Raw genomic sequence first — 22,076 nt, forward strand, 5'->3', positions numbered from 1 at the left:
TGTAACTTACATCCATTTAATTCTCAATAATTTAAGCATGTTTTACAATTAAATTACATTTAAGCTTTAAGAACAACTTCACTCTCACGTCCATGATTCGAGTCTTAAAATCTTTAATCTCTCTCGAGGAGGAGGAGGAATAATTTTCTTTTTAACGTGAGAGCAGTAATTTAGATTGCACAGCTGCATCATAATTAAAATTATATTAATTAGTTTCAAAAGATCACTATGATGAAATATTAGTAACCTTGTAATTATAGTTTTAAAAAAAAAAAAAAACCTTGCCATTATAATTTCGAGTTCGAATTGCTGAACCATAGCAGAGCCAATCGAATGATTTGGCCACACTCATTCGCTTGTTTTAAGATCAATTAAATTAAGCTTACAACGTTGTTTGAAAAAATGTTCAAATAAAGTGCAATTGACGCACATCGTACACTTATTATGATTATAATTATAATTAACACATAAAATAATAAAATGAAATATCAGCAACTACTCACATGGTGATGGTGATCTTTAATTAGAATTTTCAATACCATTTTCTATATAGCGTAAAGGAAACCATTTGAAATGCTTTTCACAGGACAAGCTTCTTGCCCTTTTGTTTTACAGCGTATTAGAGAGTGTGATTTATTTGTCTTTTAATTTATCTCTTATTTTAATAACTTAAAAAATCTCTTATTAAATAATGACTTTATACATATGGTGAAGGATACTCTTTTAACTCTTTATTTTCTATATACATACATATGTATGTATGTATAACACGTTTTAAGTAAAACTTATATTTGAATATTTTTCTAAGCGTTTTTATATTAGAACATATGAAACATCCAATTCATATACAATTCACAGTCAAATTCAACGCTTTTATATACAAATTATATGTATATGTACTGAGTATGTTGATCATTTATTCTTTTTTTTTCATAAATATGACTTTAAAATTAATTTAAAATAAATACACAGTTGTGCAAACATATTGATTGCATAAAATTACAAGGGTGCATTTGGTATGTGGGATGGGATGTAGTAGGATGTGAAGAAATTGAATTGGACATGACTAAATTGGATTATATTTAATATTGTCTTGTGTTTGGTATAATTCAGTATTAGATTTAATTGATTATAGCAATAAAATAACATTTTGATTATTAAAATTAATTTAAAATAAATAAATATTTATTTAATCATAGTTAATTGAATTATTACAAATAAAAACTTACTTAATATAAATTAAATTTTTATTTTTTATTTATGATAATTTATATTGCAAATTATAATTGTTGTATTATTATAAACAACTAAAGAAATTTATATCATTTATTAGTTTAAATTTAACTACAAATCATGTAAAAATTCTTTTAACAACAATATAATTAAAATTTAAAATTTAAAATACTATTATAATTTAAAGTTAAACAAATAAATTGCAATGTTTATAATAATACATAATAAAAAAAATAATTACAGCAAATAAATTATCAATTTAAATTGTGTATTATCCCATGAATGGCTTGGGATGCAATCCCAAGGGTCCTTCCTAGGACATATTTTTGTTACAATTTAGAATTATGTGGTGGGCTCTTAGTTACCTACCCTAACTTAACTTTTTGGCACTAAGGTGACGTTTGTTTTTTAACTTAATGACTTAAAGTGACTTAACTTAATTAATTAAGTTAATTAGAGGTGTTTGTTTTTATAACTTAATAAGACTTTTTAGATAATTTTGACTTAATAAAATAAGCCAATTTTTTTGACTTTTTACTTAATGGAGAAATTTGAATTAAGTCAATTACTCACTAATGTCAAAAATATCCATATTTTATAATTTATTTTTCATGTCTATCCCAAAACTCACGCATAGACATTTACCCCACATAAAAATATCCCTTTTTTTTCTTATATTATATATGATAAAATTTGAAATTTATGGTATTTTATATATTAAAATTATAAAATAATTATGTATTCACTTGAATATAATTTTACTTATAAATGCTAAAATATTGTGATATTTAATATATTATCTATTTGACATTCAAATTTAATAAGGATACAAATGTAAAAGTATATATTTTCAGCTTTTTCAGTTGAAAAAAACAACAACTTAATACTTATTTTTCAAAATTCAAACGAAAAAACAAACATATTATTCAGATTCAGACATTCAGATCTATTCAGAATTCAGACTAATTTAGCTCTATTCAGATTTCAGACAAAAAAACAAACGCCACCTAAACATGATATCATTATTATTTGTACCAAAATAATTCTGTCCCATTAAATTTAACTTCAACCAAACATGCCCTAAGTGTAAAAGCCGTCCATATAATTTTTTTTTTTAATAATATACCTGGTACTTGAAATATGCTTTGCAAATTCTTGTGCTTTTTTCCCCTCATAATTATATCCTTTATGATTCCTTTTTTTTTATTTTTAATTAAATTAATGTTTATGGTTCTCCAATTCCGGTCTTAATTAGCTTTCACACCCCAAAAAATCAGCGGGTTTACACGGGACTTGCATTTCTCTCTATGAAAGACAAAAACATTATTTATTTTTTCATCTCCTATTAAAAAAATTAATAATTCTGTTCTATGTGAATATCAAGTGTGTTCGCCCTTATGTAACTATGATCATGGTCTCTTATTCAAATCCATACACGTGTCACATGTAGCTCTTTAATTCATTTTATTGTTTTGTTAAAAAAAATAAAATAAAATTGAACGTCAACAAAGGGGATGTATGTTTATGAGTTTATGCTCCATGTGACAATGCTCAATTAACGTTACTATTTTGAAACAAAAAGGATTTTGATGCAGTTTTTTTTCTTTTTAAAGTACATAGTTTAATTGTTGTCATGTGCATTAAAAAGAAAGCCAAAGATAAGGTTTTGACCAAAATCAATTTAAGCCGGGTAGAATACTAGCTCATTTTGAATATTAGATCATTATTCTTAAAAATGATAGATCAATCTAATCAATTAAATTAAAAAGAAAAAATTGTAACTCTACGTATAACTTCTAAGATACCGTAGAGTTGATTCCAAATATACATAATCATATATATATATATAGGTCAAAATTTTTACTTCCATCAGATTTATTACTTTTTTTTAAACTACTTTAAACTTGTGTTTATTTCACATTATAAATGGCCGAATCTGTAGTTATAACAAATTAAACATTCTTTCAATACTTCGGTGAAGTTTGTTTTTTATTGCTTATGCTTAATAGGACTTAATTTCTGTAACTTACATAAATTGACTTTTTTTTGTTGTTCTCACTTAGTGGTGTTTATGGTAAAAGTAATTGAACAAGACAAGTAAAAGATTTGAACTTAACACTTGCTTAATGAATGATTTACTTCTAAAAATGTGTAAATAAATTTAAATTGATTTATTCCATAAGAAAATATCATTCGTATAAATATATATATTCGCCATTCAATCATATTGAGATTTATTGTGTATGCATGTGTGTGTATTATCAAAATGATAAAATTTTGTGTCGAAAATAGAAAATATGATATTTAAATTTGACTCACGGATGAAGAGAGACCTAAGTTATTGATAGGTTATCCATTTATAAATGTGTAAATAAATTTTATTTAACATTATATTTAATTCAGTTATTTATATTCTTACAATAAATTAACAATAACATTTACAAAACACACATGACTGTTTTTAAAATTTATAATAACTTTTAAAAATAAATTTTATTAAATATTTAATTAATTTTTTTCATAACTGGTTTTTTTAACAATATAATTAACAATAATTACTTAAAAAACTGCAGCATTACTAAATTGGCTCTAAATGAAAAAAAAGCTTCGTAATTTCAATTTTTGTAAGAAAGAAAACGTAATAAAAGCTGTGGTTATGCTGAAAGGAAAAAGTGAAAAGCTTTAGGGAATTGAATGATTATGATCCTAATTCCTCGCATCCACGTGGTGCCGCCGCCACGTGGCTAACACCCATTAGCCGATGCTTTTATCATCAGTATTTCTTTTTCTCTACGCTATGATGAAAAGCATAGAATCATGACTCGAAATTTTCCTATCAAATTCTATTGGGATTAATTAATTAATTACTTATTTAAAACCACACAGAAACACCTCTCAACCTCAGCATATATTTCCAACCCTCATTAAAATAAAATGAAAACTGAAAAAAGCTGTTTCCCAAAATATATATAAAGAGGTGGGGGCAAGCAAAGGCAAATCAATGACTTGGCCAAGGCGTTTTGAAGGGGCTTTATAAAACAAATCATCACTTTGTTCTCATTTCTCAACTCTCTCCCTTCTTCAGAGAAGTTCCCTCACTATCTTATTCGTTTTTATTTTTATTTTCCAACAAAAAAGATAACAAATAATGGAAGACGCAAAATCACGATTCAAGAGAATTTGTGTGTTCTGTGGCAGCAGTTCTGGCAAGAAAGCTACCTATCAAGAAGCCGCCGTTGAGTTGGGCAAAGAACTGGTAATGGAATTTTCTAAAATTTTTTTTATCCATCTGTATTTCATGTCCTTTTTCAGAATCCGAAGTTTTGAAAGACAATCTCAAATATTTCTCCATTTTGTTTCTGGGTTCAACCAATCCTGCATTGTTTCATTCAATGGTGCAATTTTGGCTTCAAAAAAATTCCTTTTTTTTTTCTCCTCTCTCTTTCCTTGTCCGTCATTAAAAGGGATTTTCTTTATGCATTGTTTATGTTTCTTATCAACTGGGTCGATTTTTGTTCTGGAATCAAACAATTTAGAAACCTCGTTGTTTCATTAAGCTTTGAACGTGGGCATATGATTGTTTTGTTGATAAAATAAAATGAAAAATAAAATATTATTAGCATAGGAGATGGAAGGTTTAGGGTTTATGTTTGGCATGACAGAAAAACTGCTAGTGCTAGCTGTAACTTGCCTGTCAGGTGAGCAGCATTTTTGCATGATCTTGTTTGTATGTATTTTTCTATTTTCAGTTTCACAAATCACAACACAAAAAAGAAACCGTTTTTTAAAAACATTTTTTTAATAAACAATTTCTCCTAGAGAAGCTAGCTAGCTAACAAACGTGCTCGCTTGATATCATGACACTCTTTTGAGCGTGGTCTTCTCTTGTGCATATTCCCACAAAGAAACATCCATGACCATGATTTTTACTTATGGGTTGGTTCCTTTGTAATAATTTTAATATTAATTTTTTTTAAAAAATAATGTTTGTTTATTGTGACATGTGTTAATGGTTTTTTTTTTTTCTTTTTCCACTTTCCAATGTTGTTTTCTTGAAGGTGGAGAGAAAACTTGATTTGGTTTATGGAGGAGGGAGCGTGGGTTTGATGGGTCTTGTTTCACAAGCTGTTCATGATGGTGGGCGCCATGTTCTAGGGTTTGTTCCTCTTCATAATCAATCATCTCTTTCTTCTTGCTTGGGTTTCATTATTTTTCTTTTCTCTTTTATTTTTGAACCATGCAAGTGTTTTTCAGTTTTCAATGAAGTTGGTTCTTAAAGCAGACATCATGGGATCAAATGCGTGCCCAAAACAAATAAGGGATTTGTGCCCTTTTTTTTAATTCTGTTTTTTTATTTTTGTCATGTGAACAAAATAAATTTTCCTTCGCTTTGGTTTGGTTTGACATTAGAACATGATTCCTCAAAAAGGCTTTTTTATGCAGAATTTTTAACAGTTTGTAAAAAGTGAATCGGTTTTGTGCTTTGCATTGTCAGTTTCTTACTGCAAACTCTTGGAACATAGAGATAAAGATGGAAAAAATAAAAAGCTTAGTATAAAGTATGAAAACTTTTAGGCGGTGATTGAAGTTGAAGCACTGGCTTTAGGGAACATGTAACAAGTAACAACCTTTTGTAAAAAGACTGTCCTGCCCTGATCAGACTGTGTTTGCTATGAGATTATTTAGAAATAATACTAAAATATGAGTTTAAGATGTTGATTATATGCTTATTTTAAAGAAATAATATATTATTTATGGTGCTGATCTGTGTTTATGTGGCTGTTTTGCAGAGTTATTCCAAAGACTCTTACGCCAAGAGAGGTATTATATATTTCATATTCCTTAATGCAATCTCTCTTTCTTAATTCCGTGTGTTATTTTTTGCCGCGATAAGACTAAAGTTCTTCCGCATATAGCAAGGAAGCTAGCTGGATTAGACTTGAGTCATGGGACAGTATGTCTCAAGGCTTGGGGCCTGTCCTTTTACTTGAGTTCTTTTTTTTTTTTTTTGGTCGTTAATTGTCCTTAGAGGAATAGTTGATAAATTGAAATCAAAGAGCTTATGTTCTTCTTTTATTGATATAAATATGTTGATTTTTGGTGGTAAATCAACTATCATGACAGTAAATTAATTTTTTGAGAATATGTATTTAAAAGTAATTGATGAATGTGCTTAAATTAACATTGTAGATAACTGGAGATCCTGTTGGAGAAGTGAAAACGGTGTCTGATATGCACCAGAGAAAAGCTGAGATGGCCCGACAAGCTGATGCATTTATCGCTCTTCCTGGTATCATCGAGATCCTTGTATTTATATGTACCTTTTACATCTTCTTGTTTCATTATTATTTTTTCTCTATGATGATTCCTTTATATAACAAACATTTTTATTAATAGGTGGTTATGGTACTCTTGAAGAACTGCTTGAAGTTATAACATGGGCGCAGCTCGGAATCCACCGTAAACCTGTATGTAACTCTTTAATGTTTTGATCTTGTTACGAATTAAATAACTGATGATATATGTAATTTGCTTGGTATATGCCATTCCCCAAGCCTAAACTAAGTGTTCAGATTTTGTGCATTATTCTTAGCCAGTAAGATTCTGTGGAACCTAATTAATAAATTAAATGTCTATGTGAATATAACTTTGTATAATGAGTCTAGTAATCTCTTATCAATCCGTTCCTGGTTCATATGACATCATATTCTAGAACTTTAATCAATACTTTAAATACTGCACCTTAATAATTTGATTCTACATTACGATTTGTCATGGTTTTTGAGGACACGGCTGTTTTTTGCTGTTCCACTTAAACGGGAAGCTTAGTTGACCAAATACATTCAACAAATCTTATTGATGGTGATAATTTAGATAGATGCAAGCATAGAATCAATGCATGTGCTGATCAACCTGATTCACATGGAAAGATAGTCTAAGATTTGATGATCCAATAATGATCATGTTAAATGATTTGGAGAATTGATTAGAAGAATCTCCGTTTGAATGGGAGAAAGCTAATGATTTTAAAAAATGAAAATTGTAAAACTACTGGTCAATAGAAGCTTTCCAGTCTCATTTTTGGGTGTTGTTTGGGCTTTAGTGTTATATTTTAATTAAACTCATAATTAAGTTGTTTAATATTGTAGGTGGGTCTCTTGAACGTTGATGGCTTCTACAACTCGTTGTTGTCTTTTGTTGATAAGGCCGTGGACGAAGGCTTTATTTCCCCCACCGCACGTCGCATTATTATATCTGCCCCAACAGCTAAACAATTGGTTAGACAACTTGAGGTAAATGGTTTCTTCGCATTCATGTTTAAACAATTAATTTAAGGGGTGGGCAGAAAATCGGAACACCAAACCAAACCACATGATTTGATAAACAAATTCTATGTACATATTTTAAACTTGGCCCTTAACAATTCGGCAACGTATTGGGAACAGTCTTTGAATGTTTTGGACCTTTTGGTATCTCATTTATATAATTTTGTTGTTCATCAGGAATATGTGCCCGAACATGATGAAGTTACATCGAAGCTGGTGTGGGAGGACCGATTGAATTACGTGTCGGAATCAGAGATTGCCACGTGACGTCATGACTTCCTTTTGGTCCTTTTTTGTCTTCCGTTTATACATATATGCGGTCTTATACAGTAGATCTTGAGCACAATAGCCTGTTGGTCCTTTTTGTTTCGGAACTGAGGCATCATAATGTCTTGGAAAAATATAAATACATGCCTTGGAGAGTAAGTGTCACCTCTTTTGTGAAACTGTGAAGGAATGAATCATTAGTGCTTAAAGCTTTGCTAGTGTTGTTTGTATGTATTTTTTGCAAGTTCCATGATCATGTAGCCAAGCAAAGAGAATTATTACCACCAGTGGCCCAATCTTTCTTTATTCTACCTACCATTACAATAAATACCTACAAGTACAATATATTAACAAATGCATTGGGTATTTGGATCTAATGGGAAGTAAAAGTCAATAAAATCAATCCCTTCGTCTGATACGAGGATCTTATACTCTTATGATCAATTCAGGCTAAATTAGAAAACTCAGTCCCGGAATTCTTAGGGACTAAAAATAAAGCTAACATGTCATTGAGTTAACTAATTGTCACATGCTTAAATAATTTTACATAAACTAATTCTATCATGATTCTACTAATGAATTAATCTTCAGAACTCAAAAATAAACTAACATGTTAATTTAATATTTGTTGCATGCGTCCGCATCTTTTTATTTTTGTATGATTGAATAAATTTTACGTTTTAATTTATAAAAGTTGTGCAAAGAATTAATGTCACTGGTTTCTTCTGAGTTATCACTAATTTATTTAACTAAATCCCACAATCAAATTACTCTATTATTTTTAGGCAATGCCTACCTTACTTTGAAGTTGCTTTAAGGAATAACATAAATCACGATTATATATACAAAATGATAAATACTAAAAAATATTTTATAATTTTGATTGTTTGGTTATGAAAATGTGCTCTACTTTAAAGCGAATAAGGTTACTTATTTTTAAGGTTAAGAGTACGACTGACTGACTTTTCAACCTCTTTCCTTAGCTGCCGCTTTAAGTTCTAGTTCAGGAGAGAATATAAGGACATACAATTATATTTGGCCCCGCTATGCTTTTCAAAGTTGGTAATATTAGAAATCAGAATCATTAAGAGGAGTTCATTCAACACCGAAGCGACGAAGCCCAAGTGCGTTTCTATTAGTTATCATGTGTCAGCGGTGTATCAGCATACGGTGCAACCTCATTTTGATCGTGCTTTTTTACGAACTGCATCTACATGCGTGACTAGATCACGTGAATCTTGGCGGTCCAAGTTAATTGTAGGACTGAATGTGGGATAAACAATCATTGAGATGCTACATCAATGGGACCTATTGGCACTGATTGGGGTTGGGGACCATGAATTACATAATTACTTACTAACATAATCCTCTTCAGATAATAATAATTTTGAAATTATTTACTAGATGTCTTAAAATTATTATTATAAATTTTTGTTCCTTTTTTTTCTTTTTTGTTTATCAAGCTTTGAGCTTGGTTTTTAATGCAAATAATACGTCAACCATCTGTTGTTTACATCATAAACTCTACGTACCATATGGTTACCGTAAAATATTTTTCAATATTCTCTTCTTTTGTTTTGATTTTAATATATAAGTGTTACCTTTTCTTTTTCCACCATTTTTTCCCTAGTCTTTAGGTTATATATGAGAAATCTAAAATTAAATTGGGATCACTTCAGGACTAAAATATAATAATAATAATTATATAGTAGTTTGCCCAATTTTCTTTATTATAATGCCCTTTCACGATGTCCTGTTTTGCATCATGCCAAACAGTTCCTATAAGTAAATTAATAATGATTTGAAATTGTTTGTTGTGGGGGAGGAGTTCCATCTTTGTTGGGAGTTTTGATACTCTCATCCCTTTTTTTTTTTCTAATCCAGTTCAGAATCTTGCTTGCAAGTTGCAACCAATCGATATATTGATTGCTTGCAAAATATTTCACATTTAAACCATAAATTATTGTTATTATTAAAAAATACAAATGAGAATTTCCTAAACAATCAAACAGCTACAACAAGAAACAAAGATGTCAAAGGAGTTCGTCTGTCCATCTCTCGATTGCAAATTCATCGACCATCATATTGAAATTGAATCGATGGAATCTATGTGAGACGCATGATAAGAAGAGGATGTCATCTCCGATTATATTTTGATTTCTTTGATCTGCTGTGATCCATCGAAGATTCGCTGTGGTCAACTCATCAATAGTCAATCAATCTAAGGCTAGGATTCAGTTGCAGACAACTTAAAAGAACTTATAATACTACTTCCTATAATTGGCAGGCCTATCTATCTTCACTTACTAGGTGTTGAATCTAAGATTTATTTGATTGGCATGCAAGTCATAAAAAATAGAAGTATAATCCTCACAGCTTAAAAGTAATTTTCCTTATCATATTTCACACGCTTGATACTTTAATTTCAATTTTACCAACAGCCAATGAATTTGTTTCTCGGCCATGGATTAAAAATCACAATCTATACTTCCAAAGGGATCAGTTTTCATTTTCTTTTTATTTTATTTTATTTATTTTTGCATCCAATTGGCCAAAATATGATTCACAGAACATTGATAATATGAAGAGGACAATAACCAGAGATTGTTTGTTGTGTCTGCATTACAAAGGAAGAAAAGAGATGGACAAATCCAGTCCAATGCATTTATTCCCCATAGGCTGCTCCGCAGAACTCACAGTAAGTAGTAAAATCACATTACATGTAAAAACAAAACTCATCTACACCTCCCTAATAGACATAGATATGCATACGAGGTTCCAATGCTAACCCCTCTTATATAGCCGCAAAGTACTCCTTGCTGAGTTTTGGGTCTGGCTTCATGGATTTGTCCCCGGGCTTCCATCCTGCTGGGCAAACTTCATCTGGGTTCTCCTGCACGTACTGCAAGGCCTGCAGCGATTTTTTGCCGCAACGGAAGCAATTAAAGATCAAATTAAATGATAGAACACTAATAAAAGAAGGGTTTTCTAAGTGATTTTAAGAGGTAAATCTTAAAAAAGATTAGTAAGTTCTACTGATATTAGTCAATCTCAGTCTGTCTTGATCAGCTATAGTTTACCTGAAGTGTTCTCAGTGTCTCGTCAACACTCCTACCAATGGCAAGGTTGTTAATGGTTGAGTGCTGGATGACTCCTTCTTTGTCAATAATAAAGAGTCCTCTCAATGCAATTCCCTGTGATAAGACTGAAATGTTAGTTAAATAGGCAACAAGGTTCTCTGACTATCTAACCGCAGAAATTGAAGTTACAGTGGGAACGTCCCAAAATTGGAATTGGAACACAGACCGACCTGCTCCGGAAGTAGTCTAATACATCAACAGTTCAACAGGAATCGGAACTAACAGTGTAACTAAAGAAAACCTGGCACTGGTATTTCCTAGTAAATGACATCTGACAAGTGGCTGGACAACTTATCCCTCCATTTCTCAATGACCAATATTACTTCATGGATCTTAGAGGAACCCCTCTTGCATAATCATATAGATCATTCAACAAATTTCCTAAGATATCATTCTGATTAAGGGGCATTCAAATTGTTAACTTTACTGCAGCATCTTTAGTGTGCCCTTGATTGAGGGAAGTGTGATTTTTGATAATTAAGTTGAAGATTTCTGTCACGTGTGCTACTGTCGTGGGAAGAGATTTTTCATTTCAAAGAAACTATTGTTGCCATTCAGTCTCAGTGCCACTCACATATAGAAAGAACATTTAGGTGCTGAAACATTTAAGGCCAGAAAAAATTAAATGCTGAAAAGTGAAAATGAGCAAAGCAAAGGAAATAGTGATCCTTTCTGTTGCTCCATCATGTTGTAGCTTGTTGATCAATATAGAGTCCCATGTAGAAGAAAATGATGGCTGCTATTGGACGGTGAGACGATAAATAGCTAACACTTGGTTGCACAATAGAACTCAATATGCAGGACAGAGGCAAATCCAGAAAGTCAGGTTTAGGGTACAACAAGCAAATTCTTTTGCTCATAAGAAAATGTACAAGAAGAATAATACAAAAACTTATTAGAACAAAATCTATCCTGATGGCCATGTCACCTCTCACAAATGGAAATGCAGCATTATGGAAAACTTATTTCCTTGCTCCAATTGGCATGCGATAGAGTAGTAGTAATTGACTCCCATATTCCACCAGCAAGTATATGCATTTGCTAATATTACTTTTCTAAATCATACAAACGACATTAACCATAACACTAGAGATAGAAAGCTAAATTGATCAAACCACAACTTGGTCATCGCTAGAAATAGTTGATTTAGTTATTTGTAAACTGTTATTTTAGGTTAAAAACCAAGTGAAAATTAGTAATGATTTTTTTACCTGATCAGGGATCAGAACACCATAGGATTTTGAAATTGATTTGGTGATATCAGCAATTAGTGGGTACTTCAAATCACCAAGACCACCTGACTTTCTGTCTGTTTGGACCCATGCCAAGTGTGAAAACTACAAAAAAGATGTAAGAGACTATCAGCATTCAGAAACAATTTCAGACTTTGGTTTAAAAACCAATCTAAGCATTCAGACAAGCATAAATGTCTCGTATCATTATTTTGCTCAAGTACGCAGCAACTACTCACTTAAGGGAAAATCTGTATCCGCTAAACTGCAGTATTACTAGGGAACTCTCATAGTTTTTTTATGTATGCAATGAAATATATGCACACAAAAAACTTAATAACTACGAGAAAGCATGCAACCAGTCACCAATTGAGCATTTGATAATTTTTTCGTAGCTAACTTACCACACTGTCGGTTGAGACACCCAATATCTCTGTGTTTAGCTTCTCAAATTCAGTATATCGGTCGCTGAAAGCAGTGATTTCTGCATGAAAAAACATGTTCAAAGATCAGAAAATTTTTATTGTCCACTCTCATCTAAGCTTCAACTTCAATCTTGTTCAGAGTTAGAGGAAACCTGTGGGGCAAACAAATGTGAAGTCCAACGGGTAGAAAAAGAGAATCACATATTTCTTCCCAATGTAATCCGAAAGCTTGACCTGAACCAACACTAAAGCAAGTCAAAAAAGGGAAAAAATTCAAATTTTCAACTCGTATAACATTCTCATTTCTTTATTATTATTATTATTTTTAAATAATGTACATTGATGAACTCTTGATCGAAAACAGCCTCTGCAGCAAAATCAGGTGCCGTGTTGCCCACCAATGGTGGTATTTCAACCTGTAAAAGGAGGCCATAGGTTGTTACTTCACTAATCTCGTTATTAATTATTATAAAAGGAGAAAGAAACTAATTAGGTCAATAACATTCCAGAAAACTTAGAAATTTGAGAACATGTATAATTGGAATGACTTACGGATGCTTTGACAACGAAGGACTTGCGAGAACGGGACCCGCGGGAAAGAGAAACGGGGCGGGGGACCTGGGACTGGAGGGGATTGCGGAGGCCGGAGAAGGAGCGGGGAATGGTTAGGTTTTGAGAAGGGGAGATTGAGGAAGAAGAGAAAGCCTTGGGGTTAGAGGAAATGAGAGCGGCTGTTGCCGTGGCAGCAGCAGAAGCAGCTGAGCAAGCCATTGTTTTTGTTGTTGTATTATTGTTCAGCTGGAGTCAACGAACGGGGAAAAACAAAGTGTGGCTATCTGTTGCTCAAAATCATCAGTCTCATGAAGAAGTTAAAGAGATTGAAAATGGTAGGTGAGTGAAAGGATAGGGCTTTTTTGTTTGGGTTTGGTGCCTTGGGCTGCCCGGCTCCACGTGCTTTGGGTTTAACCGGAAATCTAGGTCAACTTTTGAGCTCGAGGGTATATTCGTCATTTTATGTAGCATCCAATGGGCCGCTAACCGTTCAGCCCATGTAGTAGCAATAATAACTCAAGAACGGAACAAATCATCCACAAACTTCTTGAACCCTCTTCGGATTTTCAGATAGAGCACACAACACGCCCAGCTCACTCTCTTCAAATCACATTTCTTGTTGTCTTATCCTTTAAACAATCACACTCCCCTCAACATATCCCTCTCAACCAGAAAAAGCAAAAAACAAAGAGGCTGAAAAAATAATAATACTGACCCTCACAATCCAACATGTAGCAGCAATGCAGGACTCTCACACACTCTGCTCTACATTTTCCCACCCAAAGCTCCATTTTCCCTCCGCCCACCATGATTTTCCCTCACTCTCTCGCCCGAGAAAACTCAACTCCCACGTCCACTTCCCCTCACTTTCTACCAAAACAATCACCCCTATCCCTTCTCCTCCCATACCCCCCAAAACTACACAAACACCCTCCATCTCCCCACCCCCAAATAGTCCCCACTCGGAATTCCAAGAAAAAATGCTCTACCTCGACTCCATCGGTGTTGACTTCTTCTCCTTAATCAACGACCACCCTCCGATCGTCTCCGCATCTCTGAACGACATCAAATCAACCGTTGACTTAATCACCTCCTTGGACTTCGCTGCTGCCGAGTTCCGCCGAATCGTCTCCATGTGCCCAGAAATTTTAACTTCCCGAGCCTCCGACATCCTCCCGGTCTTCACCTTCCTCCTCAGAGAGGCCAAAGTAAACGGCTCTGATTTGAAAAGGGTTATCAGCAGACGGCCCAGATTACTCGTCAGCGCCGTGAAAACCCGACTGCGACCCACTTTGTATTTCCTGCAGAGCATGGGAATCGCCGAGGTAAACAAACACACCTACTTACTCTCCTGTAGCGTCGAAGATAAACTCATTCCTCGATTACAGTATTTCCAAAAAATCGGGTTCTCTAAGAGAGAAGCTACGGCGATGTTTCGCCGATTCCCGCAGCTGTTTAATTATAGTGTTAAGGACAATTACGAGCGAAAATTGAATTACTTTGTAGTGGGAATGGGAAGGGATTTGAAAGAGTTGAAGGAATTCCCGCAGTATTTTTCGTTTAGTTTGGAGAATAGGATTAAGCCTAGACACCAAGCTTGTGTAGATAAGGGAGTGTGTTTCCCTCTTAATGTATTGCTAAAGACTAGTGAGGCACAGTTTCATCGTAGATTGGATGTCTGTTGTAATTCTTCCATGCCCTTGACAAAGTCTCCATTGTCGCCTATAAAATGTCGCATTGATTCAATGTAGAGTAAAAGTTGTTGTTATATTTAATGTCATTGAGCTTTGATTCATTTAGTATGTTATTTGGTTGTTTCTGAAATTGAATTATTAACTGATTGACTGTTAAATTCGACCACCGAATATGAGTTTCCTGTCTGGACACTTGCAATGGGAAATTATACAAGTCTCATAGTTGATTAATTGTTAATTGGTTATGTTGTACATTGCCAGTCCCTCGTGTGCTTTTATTTGTTGAAAACGCATGATATACATATCTTTGATGATGTTTTAACTTTAGAAAATAGAGCCAGTGTTTAAATATTGCATCATAAGATTGAGACTAGATTGGAGTCTTAATGTTTGTGTTTTCAAGTTGGCGACAAATGCAAGAGTACTCATGGGTTCTCCTTTTGACTTTGAGAAATGTGTGTGGTGTTCTTGTAAGTCTAAATGAGTGCTTCCAACTGACACTGAGGAAATCTGTCGTTCTAAATATAGATTGTGGAAAAGTGTTAGGATCTGCTTCTTTCAGTTTTCTGAATTTGATGTTTAAAGAGAGTTTTATACCATCTGCAATCCTGGATTGCAGTCAGTAACCCCTAGCCTTGAGATAGAAAGGTTTCTGGAGAAACAAGAATGTGTGCAAGACAAGGAAAGATCTTTTAAAATTCGCATATGCTTTAATATGTTTTCATGAGACCTAGCTATTCACTTGTATTCTCATATATATGAGTGGTTAACCGGACAGGCAGACAGAAAAACTTGTTTGAGTCCAACCTGCTCGTTAGTCTCCTTTGCCACTGGTACCTTGTAAGCATTGTATTTTTTTTGTTGCAATGTCCACAATTTTTTTCATTTCTGACTTTCATTGCAATTTTCAAATTTTAAGCAATAAATCTAAATTAAAACATAGAATCGCGAGTTCGCGACCATTTTGACATGACTGCTACAAAAGGGCTTCTACCCACCGCTTTGTCAGGTGGGTGGAAGTGGCTGCTGTCTTTAAAAATCGAATTCCATGGTGAATTTTTTGTAACTCTTGCGTGAATTAAAGTGGAGTCAATATGTCTTTGAACCGACGGAGACTTCTTTCTCTGCTTTTGCCAGGAATAAATGGCAACTTTTCAAAACCAAAAAAAAAAAAAATGTATTTATAGCTGGTCAATCCAATATGTCACAGCTGTCATCGTGATTCTTGAGTATCTTTTCTTTTTCATGAACTGAACAAATTTCCCGTATCTATAAAAAAATTGAGGTCGTTCTATGATTTCTATTTTTACTCTATTATCATTTTTTTTTTTTTAAAGTGAGCATCGGCGCTCTCTCCTCCACCCGATGACGTGGCAGAGTCATTTAGCTGATCGGACGTGGGGCAGCAAATCAAGATTTGGCATTTTGCCACTTGTCATGATCCTCGAAGCAGTAGCACCAATATTTCCGTGTGCCGCGTGGTCCCTTAACCATTCTAGGGTTTTGTTGAGACGCGAGGGTGGGATGTTTGGAATAGTGAATGCCTAATAGTCGCAAGTGCTCAGGACAAGAAGAAAGGCGCGTATTCGCCGATTCGTTTGTATAATTTTCCCCCTTTTTTTATTATTGTTATTGACCTTTTTTTGTCGTGATTTTGTAAGAATGGCCCAAAGTTTTGATTATTTGTAAATATTTCATAATATGCTGATGTTTCTCACTTCCTGTGAAAACATCACATTTTAGCTAATATTTGTGCAACCATTCCCGCAGTTAACAAATCAAATTGTTTTACTTTTCTAAGGTCAACATGTATATCTAATTCGTTTTATTTGTGACAATACCATCAAAAGAAATAGTGAAATTCATCTTAATTTTCTATGAGGTAGTCTAAAACATAAAATTAAGAAGTTAAATTATAAAATTTGTTGAAATATTCAAAAGTAATTTAATGACGCAGTTAATCATCATTTTAAAAGTTGTATACGTATAGTTCTATTTAATATAAAATTTGTCAAATATGATTGTACAAAAGTACATGATCAAATAATCTGATGTATAAGCTTTTCAATTACTAAGTAGTTATCCAATCATAAAATCATAACATGAAAACTATCATAATATAATAATTGATGCTTACTTATTGTTGAATTACTTCAATGTTAACACGTGTAACTTTAAAATCATAACATGGAGACTATCTTTTTTATTTAAAAAATAATTGGTGACAGAAGCATTAATGTTAAAATATTTAATTTTATTAGCCTCTTAAAAGACCAACAAAAGATGTATAAATAATTACAAATAATGAGAAAATGACCAAAAGAAATATATAATTTTCTCACGTGTAAGATCAATAGAAGTTTTCTTTAGTTCAACTTCTTATATCATCACTTAAATTTCTAAAAGAAATAAGAACACAAAAGTAAAGGGGTTACTACAGGATTTCACGAAAATAAGGAGGCAAAAAACCAAAATAAAGAAATTACAAAACAAAATAACGTTAATATTAATATTAATTTTTTCCGCAAAACTTCCCTCCACATCTATCCGAACTAAAATTCCCTCCTTCCCTCGTTTTCTTCTCTCGTTCTCCCCATCCAAACCCCTCCCTCTCTAGATCTTATTTCTCCCCAGTTTCTCATCCCACTTCCTCTCTTTCTCTCATATTTTCGTTTTCTTCTCGCCATCTCTCATCCCAATGTCCGGCGCATCCCGAGCCCCCTACCGAACCGCGCCGCCACCGCCAAATCCGCCTCGTTCGGGGCCGATCGTCCCACCAATAAAGCGCCACCTTGCTTTTGTCACGACTAAGCCGCCTTTTGTTCCTTCCGATGATTACCATCGCTTCTCGAACACTCGCAGAGCCGCCGATCAGGAGCCTGAAGCAATTGTTGTTAGATCTCCTGTCAGTTTTTTTAGCCATTTTAACTTCAATTTACTTTTTTCTCGTTTCCTTTCAGTGGCTTAATTTGTAATTATTGAAGGACTTTTTCACTTTTGAACTTATTGCTTGTTCAGTTTGATGTATTGCATAATTGTGTTGATTTGAAGTTTGTTTCGTTTGGCAAAAAAACTCGTGTGCTATAGATTGATTTTTTTTTTCAATTTAATATATCCATACTCAATTTAATACGTTCTTATCTGTTTTCATTCGAGTTGACTATGAGCTAATCTTTGACTAGTTTGTGTCATTGTTAGGATTTCATCTTCAATTTTGTAATTTTAGGTTATCTGCTTGATTACTTACTCAAATTTGTTAGAGCAAGAAAATGCTTGTTTGATTGATTAATTCGAAATGCTATGGGTGCTAATGATAAACAATATGGTTGGCTGTGAAAGTGTCTAAATCATAATTGTCCTGATTTTAACAATGCAAAACTTTCATGACTCAGTCGAATGTTCATCACTTACTCTGAACATTTAAGTAGCTTGTGCTCAAGTGCATCAACTGCCTGTTGTTAGTACAATGCTTGAATTCTGTCTGTGATTCTCAGCAATTAAAGAGGAAGAATGGAATGGAAGACAATGAGGTTGAGACCAGTGAGTGGGTTGGCAGTCCTGGATTGACAAACATATCTAACGGTCCCTTCCACACACCTGTATCTGCAAAAGGGGGAAGGGTAAACAATAGGTCAAAGGGAATAAAGGGAAATAGATCGACTCCTCAGACACCAGTGTCGAATGCTAGTGAGAAAATTTCTTATCATTTAGGTTCTCTCATCTCTTACACCTTACATACATCCTTTGATGTGACTGTTTACCAAACTTAGTCCTTGAAGATGAGCTAAAGCAATTTTCATGTTAATTTGCAGGTTCGCCTTCTGCTCTTACTCCAGCCGGCAGCTGCCGTTATGACAGTTCCTTGGGTAATTCTGAATGTTTTGGCATCTACAATAACTTCTATTCTATATTTTCATGTACGGTAAGGATAACTTGCTTGATTTTTCAGGTCTTCTAACAAAGAAGTTCATTAATCTGATTAAGCATGCTGAAGACGGTATACTTGACCTGAATAAAGCTGCAGAAACTTTAGAGGTGATCATCTGGCTTATTGATCATCTATGTTGTTGAAACACTCCCAATCCTAAGTTCATTCTTTTTTGAATTAAAACAGGTGCAAAAGAGGAGAATATACGACATAACAAATGTATTGGAAGGAATTGGTCTGATTGAAAAGAAGCTCAAGAACAGAATACGTTGGAAGTATGTTTCTGAAAATTTTAAGAATTTGATGTTGTTTTCCTTCTATATTAGTTTGTTGTTTCATTAGAACTTATGAAGGATTGATCAAAATGATTAGGGGACTTGATAATTCAATTCCAGGAGAGGTAGATGCCGATGCCTCCATATTACAGGTATCCGAAAGTAAAAATTTGCTTTGTAAAGCGGCAACAACTTCTTAAGTTTACTATATTATGATTACTATGTTTCTTCTTTCTTCTATCTCAGTTTGTAATGTTGCATAGAATATCTAACAATTGCTAATGATCCTGTTGTTGAAGCATGGAACAAGGATTGATTAAAAGAGAAATAGGAATCTCTTTTAGTGGCTTTTTAAGATGGACCGTATTTTATCTTATTGTCTTTTCCTGCAGGCTGATATTGATAATCTTTCCATGGAAGAGCTCAGAGTAGACGAACAAACAAGGTCCCTTGTTCTTTTGTTGAAGCAGTAACATTTTGCTGTTTATAATCTTTTCACTAGTGCTGATGCTTCCAGGAAATATTTCAGGGAACTGAGGGAAAGGTTGAGGGAACTAATTGAAAATGAGAACAATCGGAAGTAAACTCTTCTTCCCCACCATGTATTCTGATCCTGTTTATACGTTTAACTGGTATTAATATGCACTCAATGAGACGATTGTGTCTCAATTATTTCAGGTGGCTTTTTGTGACTGAAGAAGATATCAAGAACCTGCATTGCTTCCAGGTTAGTTTGTGCTACATTCTTTTATAATCATATCCCTCCTTGAAACCAATATCAAAGGTTCTTTAGCTTATCTGAAATTACACTTCTTATTCATTGCTTCTCGCAGAATCAGACCCTGATAGCAATCAAAGCTCCACAGGGAACAACTCTTGAAGTCCCTGATCCTGATGAAGTAAGTTGAGCTGAACATTTGAAAGGAAGTTACCGTTGTTTCACTTATCATGCCATTGATGCATGTTCAATTGTTGGTCCTATGTATACAGGCTGTTGATTACCCTCAGAGGAGATACCGCATAATTCTTAGAAGCACAATGGGTCCTATTGATGTATACCTCGTTAGGTAATTTCCCCTTCCAGTCAGGGTGAAAATATCTGCTATTGCACATATCATTACCTTGACTGCCATCTGATGTTAGAGGATTTGGGATCCCTGCTTTGATATTCTTTAATTTCTCTGTACTTTGTATTTAAGACACCCCTTTTGGCTTTCAGTCGATTTGAAGAGAAGTTTGAGGAGACGAATAGTGTTGAGCCACCTGCAAGCGTTCCACCTGTTTCCAGTTCAGATTCTAATGAAAACCAAGTGAAGGAGATAATCAATGTGGACAGAGCTGGAAATGAAACTGAAGCTCAGGCACAACAGGCTCATCAAATTTACTCTGATCTTAATTCTTCACAGGAGGTTGTTGGTGGAATGATGAAAATTGTTCCTTCAGATGTTGATGTAAGTGCACTTTTTTTATTGCAGTTGTTAGTCCTCGTAACAATAAATTAAAGAAACTGTATATTCGTAAGGGAAAATATTCTTTGGCAGAAGATATTTTATTAGTTCAAGACTTCAAGTAATAAGCAACTAATTATCATTTCAAATAAGGTTCAGGTTTTGAATGAGTTTGCCAATATTCTTCAAATGGTTTTGCATAGGTTTGAAGTCAAGTAGTCAATTTCTGGCTCATGTTAGTTATCTGAAGATGCAGCCCAATGAGGCCACACTTGCCAATGTTTTATGAATGATGCAAGCCTGATGGTGTTCTTAATACTTAATTTGCAGTTGTCTGTCGGTTTCTAAAGTTCCTATATGCCAACTAGGCACTGGATGAATCTAAGTAATCTGGTCATCCTAAAGATATGATGTTTTTTAGTTCATCTGTCACTGCTACTAGTGTCCCAAATTCTTGCTAACTATGTGTAAGAAGAAAAGGATAAATGAATTTCCAAAAGTTTATTTCTGTGTTTTTTTCTTCACAATTCCTAATATACAAAAGATATGATAGTTTGTTACTTTTCTGTAACATTAAATCATCTAACTTAAGTCTGTCATTGTTGTTGCAGAATGATGCTGATTATTGGCTTCTATCAGATGCTGATGTTAGTATCACAGATATGTGGAAGACAGACTGTATCCTTCATCTAAATTTTTGCTCTTCGTTCTTCTATCTGTATCTCTTGTTTCCTTCTTTCGGTTCACAACTTGATTGTTGAATCCCTGACTCAAACCGTAGCAGGTGCTGAATGGGATGGAGTGAATATGTTGCATGCTGAATTTGGAATGTCAGATGCCTGTACCCCAACGCCACAAACTCCCCCATCTAGGATAACAGAAGTTCCATCTACTGACTTTAACCCTATTCACAGATGATATTTATTTGCTAAAATCAAGTGACTCGTGTAGGTTCCCCTTCGGCAACTTTCCATGTCGTTCATTTAAGGGTACCATTGAGTTGCATGACAGTTGTATACTGGAAAGTTGGTAGATGCTGCAGAGGAAGTTACTGCCGTATTGCACAGCTATTGAGTAAAATTTTTGACCCATGGTTTATTTTCAAATAAACTTATTCTTGCTTGGAATTTTGATAAAGTAGCAGATTTCAGGGAGGAAAAAAACAACATATAAAACACAGTAAAACTGCCTGTGGAATATCATTGTAGCAGCATTGATTCTGTGTGGAGAATGAAGTAAGCCACACCTAAATGTCATGAAACAGACATGCAATGGAATTGCTGCCTGGGACAATGTCAGGTCAGTGAAAATTTCTGCCCTGGATTGCCCTAATTGTAAGTTAGCAAACATTTGTTATATCTTTAATGTAATTGATATACCATTATGGTGATAGAGGCTATTGTTTAGTCATTTTTTTAACTCTAATTGAATTTCATGTTTACATTTCCAATGGTTACAGATTCTAATAATGTTTACACTAGGATGTCTGCTTCAGATTTTAGTCTTGATCATATATTAGGATGTGGATGAGCAGAGCTCAGGGCTGCCAAAAAAAA

At 33.8% G+C, this 22,076-nt stretch overlaps 4 protein-coding genes across 7 annotated transcripts; 3 read left to right on the plus strand and 1 right to left on the minus strand.

Annotated features, from left to right (window-relative positions):
- The first annotated feature begins 4,221 nt into the window (after positions 1 to 4,221).
- On the plus strand, positions 4,222 to 8,011 carry LOC102619519 (cytokinin riboside 5'-monophosphate phosphoribohydrolase LOG7). Its single transcript, XM_006481511.4, has 7 exons — positions 4,222 to 4,489; positions 5,292 to 5,389; positions 6,024 to 6,054; positions 6,424 to 6,523; positions 6,631 to 6,701; positions 7,383 to 7,526; positions 7,737 to 8,011. Exons 1-7 carry the CDS (start codon positions 4,382 to 4,384, stop codon positions 7,824 to 7,826), a joined length of 642 nt encoding a protein of 213 aa, XP_006481574.1. The 5' UTR covers positions 4,222 to 4,381; the 3' UTR covers positions 7,827 to 8,011.
- Positions 8,012 to 10,385: 2,374 nt separating this feature from the next.
- LOC102619222 (2-Cys peroxiredoxin BAS1, chloroplastic) lies at positions 10,386 to 13,545 on the minus strand. The gene is made up of 7 exons (XM_006481510.4): positions 13,176 to 13,545; positions 12,962 to 13,039; positions 12,776 to 12,857; positions 12,603 to 12,682; positions 12,178 to 12,303; positions 10,907 to 11,020; positions 10,386 to 10,737 (listed from the first exon to the last, which is right to left on the minus strand). The coding sequence occupies exons 1-7, from the start codon at positions 13,392 to 13,394 to the stop codon at positions 10,621 to 10,623; spliced, it is 816 nt and encodes a 271-aa protein (XP_006481573.1). The 5' UTR covers positions 13,395 to 13,545; the 3' UTR covers positions 10,386 to 10,620.
- Positions 13,546 to 13,737: 192 nt separating this feature from the next.
- On the plus strand, positions 13,738 to 14,970 carry LOC102618922 (transcription termination factor MTEF1, chloroplastic). Its single transcript, XM_006481509.4, has one exon. The coding sequence runs from the start codon at positions 13,916 to 13,918 to the stop codon at positions 14,924 to 14,926; it is 1,011 nt and encodes a 336-aa protein (XP_006481572.1). The 5' UTR covers positions 13,738 to 13,915; the 3' UTR covers positions 14,927 to 14,970.
- Positions 14,971 to 17,392: 2,422 nt separating this feature from the next.
- Positions 17,393 to 21,970, plus strand: LOC102617974 (transcription factor E2FA). 4 transcript variants are annotated; one of them, XR_371029.4, is made up of 15 exons: positions 17,393 to 17,774; positions 18,364 to 18,580; positions 18,682 to 18,735; positions 18,819 to 18,904; positions 18,984 to 19,072; positions 19,170 to 19,224; positions 19,465 to 19,517; positions 19,602 to 19,652; positions 19,751 to 19,799; positions 19,906 to 19,971; positions 20,063 to 20,139; positions 20,292 to 20,523; positions 21,132 to 21,198; positions 21,302 to 21,594; positions 21,672 to 21,970. XR_371029.4 is itself a non-coding variant. In XM_006481505.4 (14 exons), the coding sequence occupies exons 1-14, from the start codon at positions 17,568 to 17,570 to the stop codon at positions 21,436 to 21,438; spliced, it is 1,440 nt and encodes a 479-aa protein (XP_006481568.1). In that variant the 5' UTR covers positions 17,393 to 17,567; the 3' UTR covers positions 21,439 to 21,970. The 4 variants fall into 4 exon arrangements, 3 of the variants coding, with proteins under 3 accessions (XP_006481568.1, XP_006481569.1, XP_006481570.1); XM_006481505.4 differs by having other exon boundaries at positions 21,302 to 21,970; XM_006481506.4 differs by having other exon boundaries at positions 21,305 to 21,970.
- The last annotated feature ends 106 nt before the right edge of the window (positions 21,971 to 22,076 follow it).

Source organism: Citrus sinensis, chromosome 6, assembly GCF_022201045.2.
Source record: "Citrus sinensis cultivar Valencia sweet orange chromosome 6, DVS_A1.0, whole genome shotgun sequence".
NCBI lineage: Eukaryota > Viridiplantae > Streptophyta > Magnoliopsida > Sapindales > Rutaceae > Citrus > Citrus sinensis.